Source organism: Furipterus horrens, unplaced genomic scaffold (assembly GCF_987537825.1).
Source record: "Furipterus horrens unplaced genomic scaffold, mFurHor1.1.pri manual_scaffold_1, whole genome shotgun sequence".
NCBI lineage: Eukaryota > Metazoa > Chordata > Mammalia > Chiroptera > Furipteridae > Furipterus > Furipterus horrens.
In genome coordinates, this window is record NW_028327171.1 from 1,121,540 (window position 1) to 1,139,726 (window position 18,187).

An 18,187-nucleotide genomic window follows, 5' to 3' on the forward strand; every position below is an offset into this window, starting at 1 on the left:
CAACAGGAAACGCACGCTCAGTCACCAGCTCATCTCGGGCGCGTGTGCGCGCGCACACACACACACACGCACACACACACACACGGGAGGCGACCTGCCGGACCCCACTCCCGCACCGTGCAAGCCCCGTGGTCCACTTTGCGGGCTGCCCCGGGCTCAGGCCGCAGCCACACGTCCCCGCCTTACCTGGGCTGCCGGCGAGGAAGGCGAGGGGGCTCTGGCTGGGGTCGGCGGGGCCGTCAGCACGGTGGGGCGGGCTCTCCAGCAGCGGGGCGCCCCCCTCCAGCACGGGGCGCGTCCTCACCAGGAGGTCCAGGCTCGGCTGCGAGAGGAAGTCTCTGACGGCCGAGGAGCTCAGGGTGGCGGCTGCGTGATGATTGATCTCGAGAATCTCATCTCCCGCCCTCACGCCTGCAACGCGACGGGAAGTGTTCGGTTTCACGCGGCGTCAGCGCGGAGGGGGCCCCAAAGTGCCGCCGCCCAGGGCGCCCGAGCTCACTGCTGCAGGCCCCGCAGCCGGGCGCGCCCACACACGGATGTGGGCCCGCAAGCGCGCCGCAGGTGCCACGGGCCTCGGGGGCCACAGGGCCAGCCTCGGTGGGGACCGCCCTGTCCTGAGCACCGGGCCTGCAGACCCCCTCTAGGCCGATGCCTCACCAAGCTGACCCGGGCGTCACCCCGCGTCTCGAGGGAAAAGCAGAGATGCCCCCTGATTACCACGCGGGCATGTTGTCCACGCTCACGCTGCCCACGGGCTCGGCCTGCTCCCGTCCCCCGATCCTGTCTGTGAATCAGAACGCTGTGAGCATGCTCTGGCCACGAGAGAAGGGCGCCCTGTTCCGAACACGTTGGAAGACAGCAGCTTCTAGAATCTGCCGGCCCCTCCCTTTCTTAAAACTACATCCGGACTGGGAGTATCTTGGGGAAAGTCCCCAGGGGTTCTGTGACTCTTGCAAAGCAGGCTGGGAGAGCCACCCACGTTTGGGACCCAAGGAGCAGCCCAGCCTGGGGGAGCCAGAAGCTGCGGCCGACCCTGGAGCAGCCCCTCCCGTTAGCAAAAGAACATCCCAGAAGTATGAGGACGGGGAGGTTAGGGACGAACGTGAAAGTGTCCCCTCAGCTCAGAAGAAAGGAGTCTGCTATATTACAGGCGCGCCTGAAACCAAACCTGAACAGGCAGCGAGTGGAGAGCAAAGGGAAGGACACCTGTGGAAGGACCGGCCACCCAGGCCTCAGGGAGTCCCCCCGTCCCGGCCGTCTGCACCCCGGCTCCCAGTCGTCTATCGTACGTGCTTCTACGTCTTCTCCTGCAGACGGCCCTTTGGTGCGATGGTAGCAGAGGGAACACAGGGAAAACCGAGAGGGAAGTGTCCTGTGTAGGAACCTCTGGAGGGCACCGTGGGCTGCCCGGGGTCCCAAAGCCTGCAAACGTGACCTTATGTGGGAAGGGGCTGTTGTAACTGAGGGTCTTGAGATAAGGTCGTGCTGGACTACCTGATGGGTCCTAAACCTCGTAATCTTGACAAAGTCCTCGTGAGAGACAGAGAACAGAGACACAAAGAGAGGAGAAGCCATGTGGGCCGGGAGGCAGAGACCGGGGTGACGCGGCCACCAGCCAAGAACCCCTGGCCCCCCAGAAGCTGGAAGAGGCAGGAAGGATCCCCCCGCCCAGGCCCTCGGAGAGCCTGCAGTTCCGACTTCTGGCCTCCAGGGCTCTGAGAGGTGAATTTCTGTTGCTTTAAGCCCCGCCGTTCGTGTCAACTTGTTACGGAAACCCCAGGAACGGAATATGGGGGCTCCCAGGGGAGGGGAGGCAGCCCCGCAGGGTCAGTAATGACATGTCTGTCGGGTCCTCTGTCACGACGTCACCCAGTTTCCTCGTGACAAAGAGGAATGATGGTTAACTGAGAGCAAATCCAACAATCCACAGGAGATGCGGGGCAGCCCTGGGGCAGCCGACTGACGTCACTGACGCCCAGTGGAGGGGACAGGGACACGCCCTCCCTCGCAGAGAGCCGGCCGCTCAGATACCACACCTGGCACAGCTGCCTGGGCCGCGGCGCTGTCCTGCGCGGCCACCAGGGAGGCCCCGAGGGGACGGGAGGAGGCGCCCGCCCCAGCCGAGGCCACGAGAGAACGAGGGCCGAGGCCGACACGCCCCGGTGACCAGAGCCGAGTGTGCGGCACACACTCCGGGGCAACGTCGACAGGACGAGCGCTGCCCAGGGCAGACCCAGGCGCACGCAGGGCCGGAGGGCGGGCGCGTGGGGTTACGTACAAGCCCCTCGGCGGCCAGAGCCCGTGACGGCTCACAAAACCAAACGACACCGAACGCAGGCTGCGTCAGCACCCACGGGGCCTTCAGCTCTGAGGCGGCCGCGTTCACCCCGCCCTCCCCACCCCCACCGGCTGCACCGCATCTGGTCATTTTGGGGGGAAGTCCAGCCTCCGACTGTCCACGGGCAAGGCTCACACCGTGCTCTGCCCTCTGATGAGCAGCCGGAGCAGCTGGCGTGGCCGGCGGGGGAAACCCGGGGCTGGGCGCTAAGCCACGACGCCCGGAGCAAGGCCGGCTGTAAGCGGGCGGACATGGAGGAGGGCAGGGGCCGCGAGGCCCCCACACCCAGACCTGAGCTCACGGGCGCCTGCGCCGCTGCCCTGCCGCTGCCCACCGCGAGGGGCCCCATCCGGCGGGGTCTGCGCCCGGTGGCCAGGGGGCACTCGGTGCCCTGCAGAGGACAGAGCCGCGCGGGCACAGGGCTGGGAGCCATGGCTGTGTGTCTTGTCTGACGCCAGGTTCAGAGAGCTACACGGGACGCGCGTGAAGGCAGGGCAGCCGGCTCCCGCTGGCACCTGCCCACTGCCCCGCCCTGAGCAAAACACACAACTCAGACCTGAGTCCAGGGGAAGAAACGGTCACATCCGCGCGCAGCGGAGACGCAGCCGTGTGTCTGCCCAGCTTGATGACGGGGCCCACGCACCGGCCGCTCCGGCCGCACCCCACCCAGGCCGCCGGCCAGCAGCCCTCCCCCACCCCAGGCGGCAGCACAGGCCTGACACGCCCAGGTTGCCTGCGGCCTCAAATGCAAGAGCCAAGCTGACCAGCCCCGGCACGTGGGACAGGCCCGCCCCCACGCCGCCCCAGCTGCGCAGCCGGCAGCCCGAGTGGGTCAGGGGCGGGCGCACGCCCCACGTCAGAGCCCAGCGGCCCCACGCGCTGGCCTTCACACCCAACGGCATCGCCCTGCCGCCGCTGCCGATGAACCTGAAATGTCCGTGCCAAGAGGACAGAGTGGAGGTGGGCGTGAAGCCCTGCCTTCCTGCCCGACATGAGGGCTGTGGGTTCCACAGAGTCCCCCAATGTTCATGTCCGCCCAGACCCTCCGAGTGGGACCTTGCTTGGAAAGAGGGTCTTTGCGGGTGTAATTAATACCCGGTGGGCCCTCAGCCCAGTGGCTGGTGCTCTCAGAAGGCGGCCACATGAAGACGCAGAGACGCAGGGAAGGACATGGGACCAGAGGCCAGGATCGGAACGAGGCGAGGGCACCGGCGGCCGGGACCTGGGAGAGGCAGGACGGCCCCCTCAGAGGCTCCGGAAGGACACAGCCCGGCTGACACCTGGCTCTGAACGTCCGGCTCGTGGACTGCGGGAGGACATGTTCCTGCTGCTGTGACCACCCAGCGGGTGGCCGTTCACTCCAGGCAGCCAGGAATCTGGGCTGAAAAGGTGCCTTCCCTGAGGAAAGAGGCTGGCGAGTCGGGGCTCCCCCGCAGGCGCGGGCGCAGGCCAGACACAGCCGAGAAGAGCCGGGGTGCTAAGATGGCCACATCTCGACCCCTCGGCCCGCAGCGTCCGCAAAGATTCTGCAGGAGCGGCAGCCGCGCACACCTGCCCTGGGGAGCGTTGTGGGGCCAGAGCACGGGGGGCTGCCCAACTCCTGCCCCAGGACCCGCAGTCTGGCCGGTGGTGGGGAAGGACGGCCACTTCTGACGAGCATGCGTTTCCCTCCCACCAGTCAGATTTAAAACCCCAAACCGTGACATTTCTTACACGCCGGCGTTTACGGCGTAATAGCCGCCGTCCCCAGCTTTGCAATGAGACGGTGTTCGAACACGCTTCACGGGTGTCTGGGCGCCCACTAGAGGGAACCCAGAAGGCAGTTTCAGACAGACAGACAGACAGAATAGAGCGACTCACCTTTCTTGGCCGCGAGCCCCGTGTCCTTCACACCGTCCACGTAGAGCCTCCGGACACCATCTTCATCCACAGAGGACAGAGAAAACCCTGGGACACAAGAAAGAGGAGACCTCACGCTTGGGCCTGCGGGGTGCGTGCGGTCTGCCTGGGGCTCGGAGCGGCCGTCTTCCCTACTCGTACTGTTTACAGGAGAGAAAACAGGGTTTTCAGACGGCTCTAAAAGAAGTCACCAGGTGCACCCACCCCCACGCCGCCGGTCGCCTCCGGGGCAGACAGCTCTGGGGACCACCCGGCTTGCTGGTGGAGGCCCAGCCCCGCCTCTCTGGGGCTCCCCGAGCACAGGACAGACCTGCGCGGGTGGGCCCCCGATGCTGCAGTGAAGCCGTCCCGGGGTACAGGCGACCGGGCCACCGCACGGTGGGTGCTCCTCCCCACGCACTGCCGCGTGGATGCCGCTGTCCCCAGGAAAACGCTGCGAACGGTGAGGCAGCGACTCCCCTTACGGCCACTTCCACACGGACCCGCTCAACCCCACAGTCTGCGAGCGTCGGGTTCCCGTGTGCTCGGCAGGTCCCCGGGCTCAGAGCCCCTCACTAAGGACTCCTGGGCTTTGCTCCCGCCTCCAACACCAGGGCCCAGCAGGCCACCGACGGTGAGCGGCCTGGGGACCGCGGGTGCCCCCAGCCCCTGGCGACAGGCCTGGGCCCCTCTGTTCCCAGCGGGCCTCCCGCGACACCTTTCCTGACCCCCCCCGGAACGTCCACAGCCCACGGCTGCCCTCGGGTGAAACACCGCGCAGGTACTGCGACGGGCAAGAGAAGTGGGCGCCGCTGTGAGCACGTGATGGGCTGCAGCTCCGGGAGGGAAACAGCCCCGTACGCGGGGCCCGTCCGAAGGCTGACGGCCGAGGAGAGCACCCGGTGTCAACAACCAGCAGGCCAACAGGAGCGAGCAGGACAACTCGTCACGGGGCCGGGACCCCTCAGGCTGTGGCCGCATGAACCTGTTTGTGCTGAGTTCACGGGTGCAGGAAACAGATGCCCACGCGCAGGCAGAGCTGCCAACCGCCGCCGCCCCCGCGGGGCCCGGAGCTCCCGGATGCGGGGGAGCACCTGCGGCCCGTGTCTCCGCCTCACGCTCTCCTGCGGAACTCCGTCCCCACAGCGGCCTGGGACTCTCAGAGGAGCCTTCAGGGCCCCCAGCCAAATAAAAACAACTCTGCACACGAGCCCGGCTCAACACAGGGGTGTCTGTCTGCGCGTCAGCAGAGAACCCGCTTCCTTTTATCTGTGAGGACAGACACAGAACCCAGAGCTGTGCCCAGGGCAGGAGTGGACAGGACCCACTCAGACGCACCGCTTTCTCCCTACACTGAGACGTGCGCCAAGAGCTGAGACCAACACTCTTTCTCTACCAGCAACGGCCGGGGCGCAGCCTGCGCGAGGGGCCAGGGCAGGCGCCACACCGAGAGCGTGACGTCAGAGACCCAGCGACAGCGCTGGCCCCCGCCTCTCCCCCAGGTCTTCCTTCTCAGCATCGAAAGGCAGCACAAGGGCAGGAGACCTGGCCTGAGGGCTGCAGCGCCCGGGACGTCTCCGCTGGGCGCCCGGGACCCCGCTGTGGACCTGAGAAGCAGGCGGGCAGGGGTCTCCGTGAGGGGCACGAGGACTGAGGACAGGACAGTGACCTCAGCCCCTCAGGGGCTCACTCCAGGGGAAGCGGCCGACGCACCGCAGCGCCGCCCTGGTGGTCCTGCAGAGGACCCCCACCCGGCCGCAGGCCCAGGCGCCCGGCAGGCAGCCCTCCCCACATGGGCTGCGCAGCCCCCACCCCCGGGCCCCGGCATCCCCAAGGGGGGCCTCCATGTCTAGAGGCCAGTAACGTGCGCACCTCGGGGAGGGGGTCCAACCAGCCCCCACGAACACACCGGGAAAGCACGGAGCTGCTACGGCTGCACTAGCTGGAGGAGCCCGAGGAACAGTGGCGGTCCCAGCGTCCAGTCCGGTCAGGCCGCTTCCCTCCGGACGGCCGGCAACGCTCCAGTCCCCGGCACACGGGTGCTACCTGGCCCAAGGCGGCTGCCCAGGGGCAGAGGGAGCGACGCCCGTGGGCCCACTCCCCACCCCCGCAAGCTCGTGGTGAAGGCCAGCCCACACCACGAGCAATGGTCTTGACCATGAAGGACACGGCGGCCACTGAGCAGGGCCGCCCAGGAGACACGCCCGATTGCCGGGCTGCCAGACACCCACGGACACCGGAACGGCTTAACCAACAGAGGGCTCGGCCCAGGTCCCGGGAGCACCGATGCTCAGAGTGAGGTGCGTGCCGCCCCTGGGACAGAACGGGACCGGGACAGACAGGTGACAGTGTGAGACCCCCAGAGACGGGGGCTGCGTGGCTGAGCGGAGCAGCCAGGGGACCGCAGCCAGTCGCCCACGTGACTGTGCCCAGGAATTGCAACAACACGGTCTGTCTGGCTTCTGGTGGCTGAGGGGCGCGGAGGGGCAAGAGACAAGAAGCGCATGTCAATCCTTCCGTTTGTTCCGTGGGCTTGATGACGTCACGTTTTCCTCCCTCCAGCGTTCGGAACGAGGCGGCGGCCCCCGGTCTGTGGTTAGCCCCTGGGGTGCGGCCGTTGCCGTGACTTGCACGCAAACTGAACTCAGGGTCCGCCGGCGCCACCTGCAGGTGCTGCTGTCAAAGCCCCGTGAGCGGAACTGGGGACCCCCCGCGGTCCTGGGCTGAACCCCTGGCCGGAGGCGTTTTGGTGAACGGTAAGTGTGGGCGTGCTCACCCAAGAACGGCTTTAACTTGAAAAAGACCAAAGACCAAAGGAGAATGCACGTACCATAGTTCTCACCGGCCGCATCTGACTTCTCGATCTGGATGTTCTGAGTGACTTTGGGACAGATTTCAATTTCTTTGTACAGCTGAAAATTACAGAGAAGAATCTAATTAGGATTTCATTACAAGTGGCACCTCAGAAATAGTCGTCATTGTGTGAGTCTGCTTTTTCACGATCAAGGCTTGAAAGCAAATCTTCATCACATCCCAGTGTTTCTATCCAACTCCTTAAGAGCCAAAGTAGGAACTTGTAACTCATGCCCCAAACTTAGCAACAGTTCCCATTTCCACGTCAGTCCCCGACAGAACTCTGTATGACTCTAGACGCCTTTCCTCACCCTAAAGCATCAAAAGTCGCCAGCACTGGGAACAAACGCAGTAAAACCAGGAGCAGGCCTCGGCCAGGGGGCTGAGGTGGCTGGAGCATCACCCAGGACACCAAGGGGTCGCAAGCTCCGTCCGGGTCGGGGTGCATGCAAGAGGCAACCAACTGATGTCTCTGTCTCTGTCTCTCTGCAGCCCCTCCTCCTCCCTCCCTCCTTTCCTCTCTGAAAATCAATGACTCGGGTGCGGATCACAAGAAAAAAGAAAAGAAAACAAAACCAGGAAGTGGTCGGGTAGAAACCAGACGTCTGGTGAGCACACTGTGGTGCATAACGCTCTGAGCTGTGATGCCGGGCCCCTGACGCTCTAACAAGGTTATTATACAACCTGCCTCAATAAAAGGTTAATTAAATAAATGCCAAAGTAACGAGACCAGGAAGAGGTCACCAGGATGCTGGCATGGGACCTGTGGGAACGGGAGGGGCCTCGGGCTTCCGTTCCTGCTGTTCACACACCGATTTGCCCCCAAAGTTCACGCAGGACAAGGAGGTGGAGACAAATCACAGCACCAAACAGGCCATAATGACTCACGACAGACAGAGGGTGTCCTCTTTCGGCCACCGGACAGCACCCATCTTCCCTAGAAAACTTAGGGACGCGCTCGGACCAACTCCAGAGAACAGGAGGCCCAGGAAGGCGATCAGAGGAGCCGGACGTCTCGTTTCAATGACTGTCATCAATGCCTGGTCTCCGCACGGCTGGCACTGCTGTCTCGGGGACAGTGACTTAGGGAGGCCCCCTAATGCAGCAGCGGCCCCACAACAGCCGAAGAGGCCGCGGCCACAGAGGAAGCCCGTCCTCCCTGAGCACGCACGGCCAGGACGGCGTAGCAGCATCCAGCCTTGCCCCTGCCCCCCGCTGCGACCGCCCCACGGCACTGAAACTCGGCCCAGCCGCTCCTGCCGAGACTCCAGACCACCGTGAAGGGAACAGCCTTCCCACATGCGCAGGCCGCAAGCCACCTCTGAAACCAAAGACAGATAAAGGTGCCAAAGGCTCGTCCGCAGTGGCAAGGCCACATTCAGTGCCGCCCGGGGCAGGCGTCTCGGGCCTGTCGGAGCCGGCCCGTCTCTGACAGCACAGCCATCCAGTCAGATCTCCTCTCCTTTGGGCGAGGAGGAAAGAAGGCTGGTTTCTCTCTGTCCACTTTTTTATGGCGTCTGACAGGTAGCCCAGGTCACCATAACGATGAGGGTTCAGGAGACTGGAACACGGCCTGTAACCGCAAGCCAAGGGAGGCGGGGTCTCGACCATGACCACACGGCCAGTCCTCTGCACATCAGAACGTAACGCAGCTCCCTCCAAATGCCATGTCTTAACAGCACGACTTGACTTCTGGCCCAGATGGAGCCATAGGCAGACATGCTCTGCCTCCTTCCACAACCATAAGAAGGATTACATCTACTTCAGAACAAAAAAAACAACCAGGACTACCAGAACATCGAACTGCATGAAAGCCCAACAAAGAAAGATATAAAGAAGCAATTACTCATCCAGACAGGTGTGACAGCTCTACCTAAGACACAGAAGCAAACATACACAGGAGCCTGTCAAGTTGAGGAGACAGGAAGTATGGCCCAAATTAGGGAGCAGATCAAGGTTCCAGTGGGAGAACTAAGCGATGAGGAGATAGCCAACCTAACAGACGAGGAGAGTCAACCTAACAGACGAGGTGATAGCCAACCTAACAGACGCAGAGTTCAAAGCACTGGTGATAAAGATGCTCACAGGCTTGACAGATATACTTAAGTACGGCAAATGCATAACAGAAGAAGTGAAAGCTATGCTAAGTGAAATGAAGGAAAATCCACACAAAACCAGTGGTGAAGGGAAGGAAGCCAGGGTTCAAATCAATGATTTGGAACATAAGGAAGAAATAAACAGTCAACCAGTACAGAATGAGGAAGCAAAAACTGAAAAAAAATGAGGAGAGGCTTGGGAACCTCTGGGACAACTTTAAACGTGCCAACATCTGAATCATAGGGGTGCCAGAAGGAGAAGAGGAAGAGAAAGAAATAGAAAGCTTAAGTGAAAAAATGAAGGAAAACTTCCCATATTTGGCACAGGAAATAGACGTACAAGTCCAGGAAGCACGGAGAGTCCCAAACAAGCTAGACCCAAAGAGGACCACACCAAGACACACCATAATTAAAATGCCAAAGGTTCAAGATAAAGAGAGAATCCTAAAAGCAGCAAGAGAAAAGCAGAGAGTTACCTACAGGGGGATGCCTATAACACTATCAGCTGGTTTCTCAGAGGACACTTGCAGGCAGGAAGGGACTGACAAGCAGTATTCAATGTGACGAAAAGCAGAGACCTACAACCAGGATTACTCTATCCAGCAAAGCTATCATTTAGAATAAAGGGCAGAGGAAGTGCTTCCCAGACAAGGTGAAGCTAAAGGACCTCATCATCACCAACCCATTATTACATGAAATGTGAAAGGGACTTACTTAAGAATAAGAAAATAGAAACTATGAACATTAAAGTGACAACAAACTCACAACTATTAGTAACTGAATCTAAAAAATAAAGACAAAACCCAACTAATCAAACCAGAACAGGAACAGAATCATAGGTGTGGGGGTCATTTGGAGGGTGATCAGCTGGGAGGGGGGAGGGGGAGAAATGGGGAAATGGTGCAGGGACTAAGAAGCATAATCGGTTGGTACAAAATAGACAGGTGGAGTTAAGAATAATATAGGAAAGGGTGAAGCCAAAGAACTTATATGCACGACCCATGGACATGAACTAAGGGGGTTGGGATTGCTGGAGGGAAGGGGGGTACTGGGCAGAGGGGAGCAAAGGGGGGGGGAATTGGGACTACTGTGACAACATAATCAATAAAATATACTTAAAAGGGAGAGCATGACTCAAAGGAGTTTTACTGTTATACCTCAGAAATATTTTTCATACAAATAAATTCTGAAATTAGAAGCTTCAATTATAATACTGATCTTTAGTTCAGAAAATATGGCCACCAACATTATAAATACCAAATACAGTGAAGTTTACAATAGACTTTTTAAGACCACAGGATGACCAATAAAACGCTGGGCGTGTTCATCCTATTTTGGGCCTTAGGCGTCGTTCTTCCGCTCTCCTTGCGAGCCTCTCCCTGCCTCTAGGTGGCAGCGGATCCCCACTTGTTCCAAGAGCCTCCGGAACGTCCCGGGTTTTCCAAAGGCTCAGCTTTGTGAGCGCCTCTCCCGTCCTGTCCCGTCCTGTCGCAGGGAGTCTCCTGCCTCGGGACTGGTCTGAGGTCCTCGGGCTGGGAAGCCGCAGACGACTAACTGAGAGCCATGCAGACAGGCCCCGAAGCCGCAACACGGCCTGAGGCTGAAGTTCAGATCAGGGAGCAGCACCACTGAAATGCACACAATGTCTAGAAGGGTCTGTGTTTCCAAGTGCATTTTCCATGTACCCCAGTATCTGAAACGGGCCCTTTGGCAGTTCCGCCACTTCACGCACAAACGCCTGACAGAGGGCCTCACGCCCGCGCCCTGTGTTTTATCGGATCCGTGACGCTGCGCGCCTCCCTGTCTGCAAAGCCGGGCTAAGGGGGCATCGGACTAGAAGGAACAACTGATCACGCCGGTACCTGAGCTGCGGCCCGGGTGCGGCCCTTTCTGTTCACGCCTCCCGTGGGCACCTCGGCCAGCGCCACTGTCACGCACAGCCTGCCCTGCGGGCCACGGGCAACACGCCAGCCGCCGCGAGCTAGTAGAGCTGAATTAACCATGTCCCGCCTCGCCCAAGACGCCCCTTCTCACCTAGACACCCCGGGGCAGGGCCTGCGCCGCCCCTCACTCCTGCGCCCCCGACACCTCCCTCCCAAACAACACCTCTGTGGCTCAGGCAGCTCCATCCAAGCGTCACGTCTGAGAGAGCAGAACCCCTGGGTCCGGTGCTCCCCTCTCCCCACATCCCTAAAGCGCCACACGTGTTCACACGCTTTAGATCTGTCTCCCCAAGCTCGCACGTTGCTTTTAGCAGAGCAGAGATCGTTCTGTGCGTGTCCCGGAACCCAGAGCGGCTGCCCTGGTGCCCGGCACACAGTACGTGCTGATACGTCTGCTGGACGGATGAGCCGCTCAGTCGGGGCTTCTGTAAGCTCTTCACTCCCAGCTGTCACTGGAAGAAAAACACACTTCAGGCCCCAGCTGGTGTGGCCAGTGGACTGAGCACCGGCCTGCGAACCAAAGGGTCACCGGTTCGGTTCCCAGTCAGGGCACAGGCCTGGGATGTGGGTCAGGTCCCCAGTTGGGGGCAGGCAAGAAGCAACCACAAATTGATATTTGTCTCCCTCTCCTCCTCCTTCTTCCCTTCCCCTCTCTCTAAAAATAAATAAAAATAAAATTGGGGGGAAAAAAAACACATTTTACATGGCTTTTAGAAAAGCCAGTACTAGAACATAAGATATCTGGGGACAGTCATTGATAAACAGGTCATTTTCAAGGACATGACTTCAAACACCAGCGAGCGTCCCCAGTCCGTCACAAGCTAACAGCGGTGGCCGTGCGCGGCCCGTGCGTGGTCAGTGAGGAGCAGCAGACGGAACACCCGCACGCTCCCAACCAGCCCCCGGAGGCCGCGCACCTGGAAACCCCGCAGCAGGAGGGCGGACCTGCAGCTAATGCCCTGGAGCAGGGGGCAAACAGGGACCCACGGGCGGCATTCAAGGGGCCCGGGGACGGGGACAGTGAAACACGGGAACCTGACCCGCGAGTGAAGCTCAGCGTCACGTCAGCCGGGAACGCACTCGGGCAGCAGGCACAGCGGCACCCGCAGGACCGCGAGCTTGTCGCAGAGAGAGACCAGCTCCTTCCAGCCCCAGGTCCCCGCCGCGCACACGTCTGCCTGCGGCTCCCGCCCATCACTGCCCACGTCCACGGCAGCAGTCGGGCCTGCCGCCGGGTCTAGCTAGTCAATGAGGCGACAGGTAAGCACTTGTATTACCATCATTTAAAAAATGTTTTTGATAACGCAGGTAACGCCACGAACTTTATTTCCGGCCACTGAAAACGCGACTCTGAGGTGGGGTTCAGAGGCGGCGCCGGGCGGCCAAAGGCACCCGAGAATCCAAACGTTAAGGACCTTGGCAAAATCGAGGTGCCGTCTGGGCGGTGGCATCGGCGCCCCCAGGACCTCTGCACGGGGACCGCTGGCAACAGTCACGAAAGAACACCCTGGGCTCTGGGTTACAGATTCCTTCCTACGTGGTGCGTGTCACCCCTGCACAGCGTCCGTGGACAAGCACTTGGTCCCCTCAGTGGGGGAGACCACACAGTGGCCAGCACTAAAAAATAGTAACACGATCGCAACACCACGTCCCCAGTGGCTGCTTCGCGCCGCACAGGAAGGTCAGGGAGGTGCGCAGCGCTGACCCATCCTGGAGGGCGGGGGGCCCTGACCCCAGGACGCACAGTGTGGCTCTAGCAGCTCTGCCGGGGCCTCCGCGGAGCAGTTCCCCTTCTGCGTAAGGACGCAGGGCCTCCCCGCTCAGAGGGCCACGCCCGGGCTCTCCCCTGAGCCGAGGCAAAGCTCAGTCGGCCGCTCCGTCCCCGGCCACCCCCCTACTGACCCTCACGGACTCCAGCAGCAGCTGACACGGACTCATCACTTCGGTCTCCCATGTAAGACGTGACGGGAGTGTCTCAAACAACACCCCCTGTCACGTGTTTCACTCACAGTATTTTAAGGGGCACGGGGACACTTCACAGGAGAACAGAGACTTTCTAGGTCACGACTATTCATGCGTCAGAACTCAGTCCACTGGGCGCTTAAAACCAGCGAGTTTTCTTGTGTGTTCAGTACACGTCCAAAAAGTTGACTAAAAATAGAATTCCTACTAAGTTTTAAACCGCACGTTCCCCTCCTTCTCAGACGGGGACTCCCGCGGTTCGGGCTGTTAGTTCTGCTTCCTGCGGGCCCCCCAGCTCCGTACATGTGTCTGCGCCCAGGCAGGCGGCTTGGTGGCCCGGGAGGGACGCCTGAGCCCAGCAGGGCCGGACAAACTCCAGGACAGACACGCCCTGCTCCCAAGGTCCCCTTCCTGGGACTGGAAAGACACCCCTGGGCTCACAAGCCAGGGACGCGCCCCTACTTTGTGACCAGAGCAACCACTCACTGAGCACCTGCTGTGGGAACCGTTAACTCTGCTCCTGACGAAATCCTGGAAATCTACGTCGGCTCCTCCCTGTTTGGCCAGCACCTCATCAGGGAGCAGTCGAGTCAAAGAAAGCCCCAGAGGTGGTCAAGAACTCAATCCCCGGTGAAACCCAAGACGTAAACCCATGTCCCAGGGCTCTGTGCAAGCGCCACGACCAAAGGCTGGGACACCGGGTTAAATGGCAGCGTCCCTCCCACAGGACACGCAGGCGGGACGTCCCACAAAACCGGAGGTGGCGCCGTTTTCCTGACGGCAGGAGGCTGACCTCTGAGTCACCAAATGAAGGCAAAGCGCTGGGTGGCCACCGGGAAGGCTGGGAATTGTCCCCAAGGGCAGCTCGGGGCTTCCATCCCTCGGAGCCTTGACAAACTGAGGCAGCGTTTCCACTCGGGAAAGGCCGTATGGGGAGCCCCCCGCCCCGCACCCCCAGCGCCGCACTTCCGCAAGGCTCATTTGTTTGTTTTAGAGCCTCACCAACCCCCATGAGCAGGGCCACACAGATCATGTAAACAGAGCCTGCAGCGTGGCCTGGACAAGTCGCAGGCATTACCAGCTCGTAGACGTCCTCCTCGGGCCGCGGCACGTAGTGCTGGGCGTGGTTCTCGATGAGGAACTTCAGGCGCAGGTAATGAGCCGAGGGATCCAGCCGGTGCGCCTGGGACGAGAGGAAGAAGAGAAGACGTTCAGCAGCGGACAGGGGTCACGTGTGTGCACGGACACAGCACGCGGTCCCCGGGAGCCATCGAGACTGTTATGGGGGTGGGGGGTAAGGCTTCTAAAATGTTTACACCTAAAACCCTAGAAGAGTTTCCCTTGAACACATTACTGACACCCATGGCCGCTGGTGACTCACTTCTGCCTCTGAGTCACGTCAGCCTTCCACAGGCTTCGCAACAAAGGCCGCCCCACCGAGCAGGCCCACCAACATGCTCCAGACACACAGAGCTGGTCAGAGCACAGAGTGACAGGCACGGCCAGGAAGGCCTGACAGTGACGAAGAGAAGCTGTGCCAGGGACGCGGTTCCGGCCGCGTGGGGACAGGGGACAGCTGCCGAGAGTTCCTCTGCCAGCGAGTCTGTGTGAAGAGCAGACAGTCCGACTCTGGACGGACTTCTATCCACTCGAGGGCGGCCCCCGGGGGCAGCGCACACACCCGCGCCGACCTCGGAAACGCCCAAAGGAAATGACCCTAAAAATAGCCGCGGGCTGAAATCCCCAGGCCTCCCCTGTGGCCCGGGCCGGGCCAGCTGAACTCCCTTCTCTCTCCGAAGCAATTTATCTTGGAACAACATGTGCAGGCAGAGCACCAGCAGCGCCGTGGTCCTATAAACAACCTCCAAGGCCGCCAGGAAGACGAGGGAGGAAAGAAAACGCTCTTCCAAAGCCCCGTAGCGACGCGCCGCGGGCCACAGACAGGACGGGCTTGGAGCAGGTCAGGCTCCTCTTTCGGAGGCTCAGCCTGAAGGCTGCTGGGTAAAGACACGACTCTGGACTGTGCTTCCACCGTAACCCGGAGGCAGGCGGGCGGGGGGGGGGGGGGGGTGGCGGCAATTACAGAGGCCGGGGGCACGTCTCCTCTGCGCGCTCATAGACGCGTGACACTTTTCACAAACACCTTCACACCCAAAGCTCTCCTGAGGACAATTACTCCAACCACCTAAAATTAACTTTTCACTCACTTAATACTCTTTTTTACTTCCCTGCCTCCCGCAGTAAGTTTTTAAGGCCAAACTAAGAATATCCCCATAATTGTTTCCACAACGGTCACCGAATCACAGGGGAACAAACTCTGAAGGGCGCCGGACGCTGCGTGAGACACACAACGGGGCGACCGGGGCACAGGCGCGGTTGCAGGGCTGTGTGCGGGGACAGGGGCCCTTTGGTAAACCCACAGGCGGGATGGGCACCGCCGGGTCTGCAGCGTGGACGTCAGCTCACGTGAACACCCGGCCGGACGGGGAAGCGTTTTCTGTACTGAGTCCTGGGGAGCCCAGTGTGCGTCCTCGGGAGTCACGGCAGAGTCTGCACTGTCCGCTCTGAAGGTCAAGGATGCCCAGTGTCCGAGAGACCGACCGCCCTTGCCAGGGACAGTGGGGGGCGGGCACGCAGGGAAGCCCAAGGCAGGAGCACCTGCAGGGGTGGGGGTACCTGCTGCTCAGGAGAGCGGCTGAGCCCACAGACGAGCCGGGCAGGGTGCCGTGACAGCAGAAACGCACCCCCCAGGACGCAGCCGGGGGCGTCCCCACACCCGGGCCTCGCTGGAGTCCTGAAGCAGAAGCGAAAACCCTGGCAAACCGCTGGTTCCGACTGAGGTGGGAGGAAAGGGAAGTGGAACCCAGTGGGCTCTGGTGGCGGAACAAAGCCACTTGGAAATCCGGAGTCACCGTTAGAAAACCCAGGGACACGCCCAGCAACCAGCCTCCAGTCCTGATGCCTCATGGGGGGTGGGCCACGGTCAGCCACCGAGCTCTGGGGTGTCCTGGTGAGACTGGAGGGCCCCATCACCCCCTGTCACTGCCATACACACAGTGCGGCCACAGGGGGCCTGCCAGGGGCCCGCCTCCCAGCGAGCGACAGCGAGGAGACCGGGTGCTGAGGGCGGCTCTCCCCAGCCCCGCCCCCACGCTGTCCCTGCCGTTACAGCTGCATCTGCACAACTTCGAAAATTAAAAGTGAGCGCGTGCAACGCGTAAAAACCGCGACGGTCTTGTAACCCGGGAGCCCCCGGCCTGGGCGGTAAGAAGTCACCCTGAACACGTGACACTGTGTCACCATGCCGCCGTCGCCGCCGCCACGTGGCGCCGTTGGTAAATGCGTCTTTGTTACACGTCCCCGTGAGCTGCGGCCGGTGTCACGTCAGGGAAAACCCTGAAGAACCAGCATCAGGTCATCGGAGCTCCAAGGAAGAGCTTCATACACCTCCGGCATCTGCGAGTCGGCGACCGAGCAGGCGGAGCGACCCCGTGTTCACAGCACAGCGCCGGGGGGGGGAGCGTCCCCAGCGGCAGTGGCGCCCTCAGCGTCGTTCCGAGCGCCTGGCCGGCTTCAGGCTTGTCAACGCCCAGAAATATCGGTGACTCGGGAGCAGCTCAGCGGAGACAAACCTGAGCGGGTCACACCTGCCCGTGGGGAAGTGGCGCCGGGCCCTCAGATCGCAGCGGGTTCGCGACGGGGCGGCGCCGCGCAGACTGGACCTCGAGGGCAGGACTCAGCTCAGCCGGCGCGGCCTGCAGACCTGCATCTCACCTCGACGGCGCTGGTGGACGCAACGGTCACGCCCAACGCAGAGCTCTTCAGGACCCAGTCTGAGCCGAGTGAGACAGGCTGCGGGTCTCCATTTCTGCTCACGTGCTCCCTTCCGTCCACCCGCTCGGGGCGTCGGCGCGTGCGTGTGCGGGGACCACGCACGGAAACACGGGCGCACACACCAAGGGCCCCACACACCACCCCCTCCCCTTCAAGGGGGCCTTGTGAGCTCCCACATGTCAGTGATTATTAGACGACCCAAAGCCCCGGGCCCCCAGGGAAGCCCTGACATAAAACTGACCCTACGTTCACACACGCGTGACGACAGGGCCGTGAATGCAGGAATTTTTTTTGCAATTACAGTATTACCTGCAACGACCAGAAAGTACCCAAACCCTGGCTGACACGGCCACCGTGCTGTTCAGCGCCAGTCACTCCTGTGGCACCCACAGCACACGGGGAATGTAGGTCGGGAGCCCGGGCCGCATGGCAGTGACGTGACGTGACGTGACGTGGCATGACATGACGTGGGTCAGAGGGCAGGAACAGGGCGGGCTGGATGCAGAGGCAGAACAAAGGGACCGATGCGCAATGTCAGAGGCGGCATCTGTCGCCCGCACGGAGCCACAGCAAGGAAACAAAGGAGACGTCCTGACAGCCGCCTCTGAGGCTCTCAGACCCTCCTCCAAGACACAGAAACACGACGCTCTCCACCGATTAAATCATGAAAAGCCCGGACCACTGTTCCTCCGTGTCTTTTATCCTCTCGGGGATAAAACCGGCTCCGTCAGCGACTGCAACGGGCTCCCCAGCGCGGCGCCGGCTGTGGCACAAGTTACCCCACCGGGCTGCGTCCCCAGAGGCCACCGGTGCTTCCAGGACACCCAGAGTTCTCCTTTCTCAGCTCACGAGACATAAGCTTGTTCCACTCCATCCGGTCTCTGTCTTTGTTTCTAAGTTTTGGGAGAACGAGCTGAGGATCCAGGGAAAACTGGGTGCCATGACCTTTTGTGGTGAGAGGGGCGTGTGCCCTCGTGAGGCAGCAAAGCCTTCCCCGCGACAGGGGTGGCCCCCCGAGAGGGGCCGGCTGCAGGGCATGTGGTACTCCCAACTCCCTGACAAGTCTCTAAAAGGGGGCAATTCCCCACCAATCACGTTAATGGAGAACTCCGCCAGCCCCCGGCACCCCCAGGTGCAGCCCGGCCCCCGACGCCCCCCGCCGGCCCCCGCCGCCCCCGGCTGCAGCCCGGCCCCCGGCACCCTGGCCAGGGCTCCGAGCAGCCTGCACTGCTCCGCGGAGTGTTCATGCTCCGTGAAGGGCAGGACTCATCTATAAATTAAAG

The 18,187-nt window shown here is 61.4% G+C and overlaps 1 protein-coding gene across 1 annotated transcript in view; it reads right to left on the reverse strand.

Annotated features, from left to right (window-relative positions):
• The window catches only part of TIAM1 (TIAM Rac1 associated GEF 1), an 84,693-nt gene that overhangs the window by 28,478 nt on the left and 38,028 nt on the right, over nucleotides 1-18,187 (reverse strand). Inside the window, 4 exon segments of the mRNA XM_090271355.1 lie at nucleotides 187-411; nucleotides 4,199-4,285; nucleotides 7,047-7,128; nucleotides 14,149-14,253. Of these exon segments, the coding sequence (XP_090127481.1) occupies nucleotides 187-411; nucleotides 4,199-4,285; nucleotides 7,047-7,128; nucleotides 14,149-14,253 (499 nt within the window).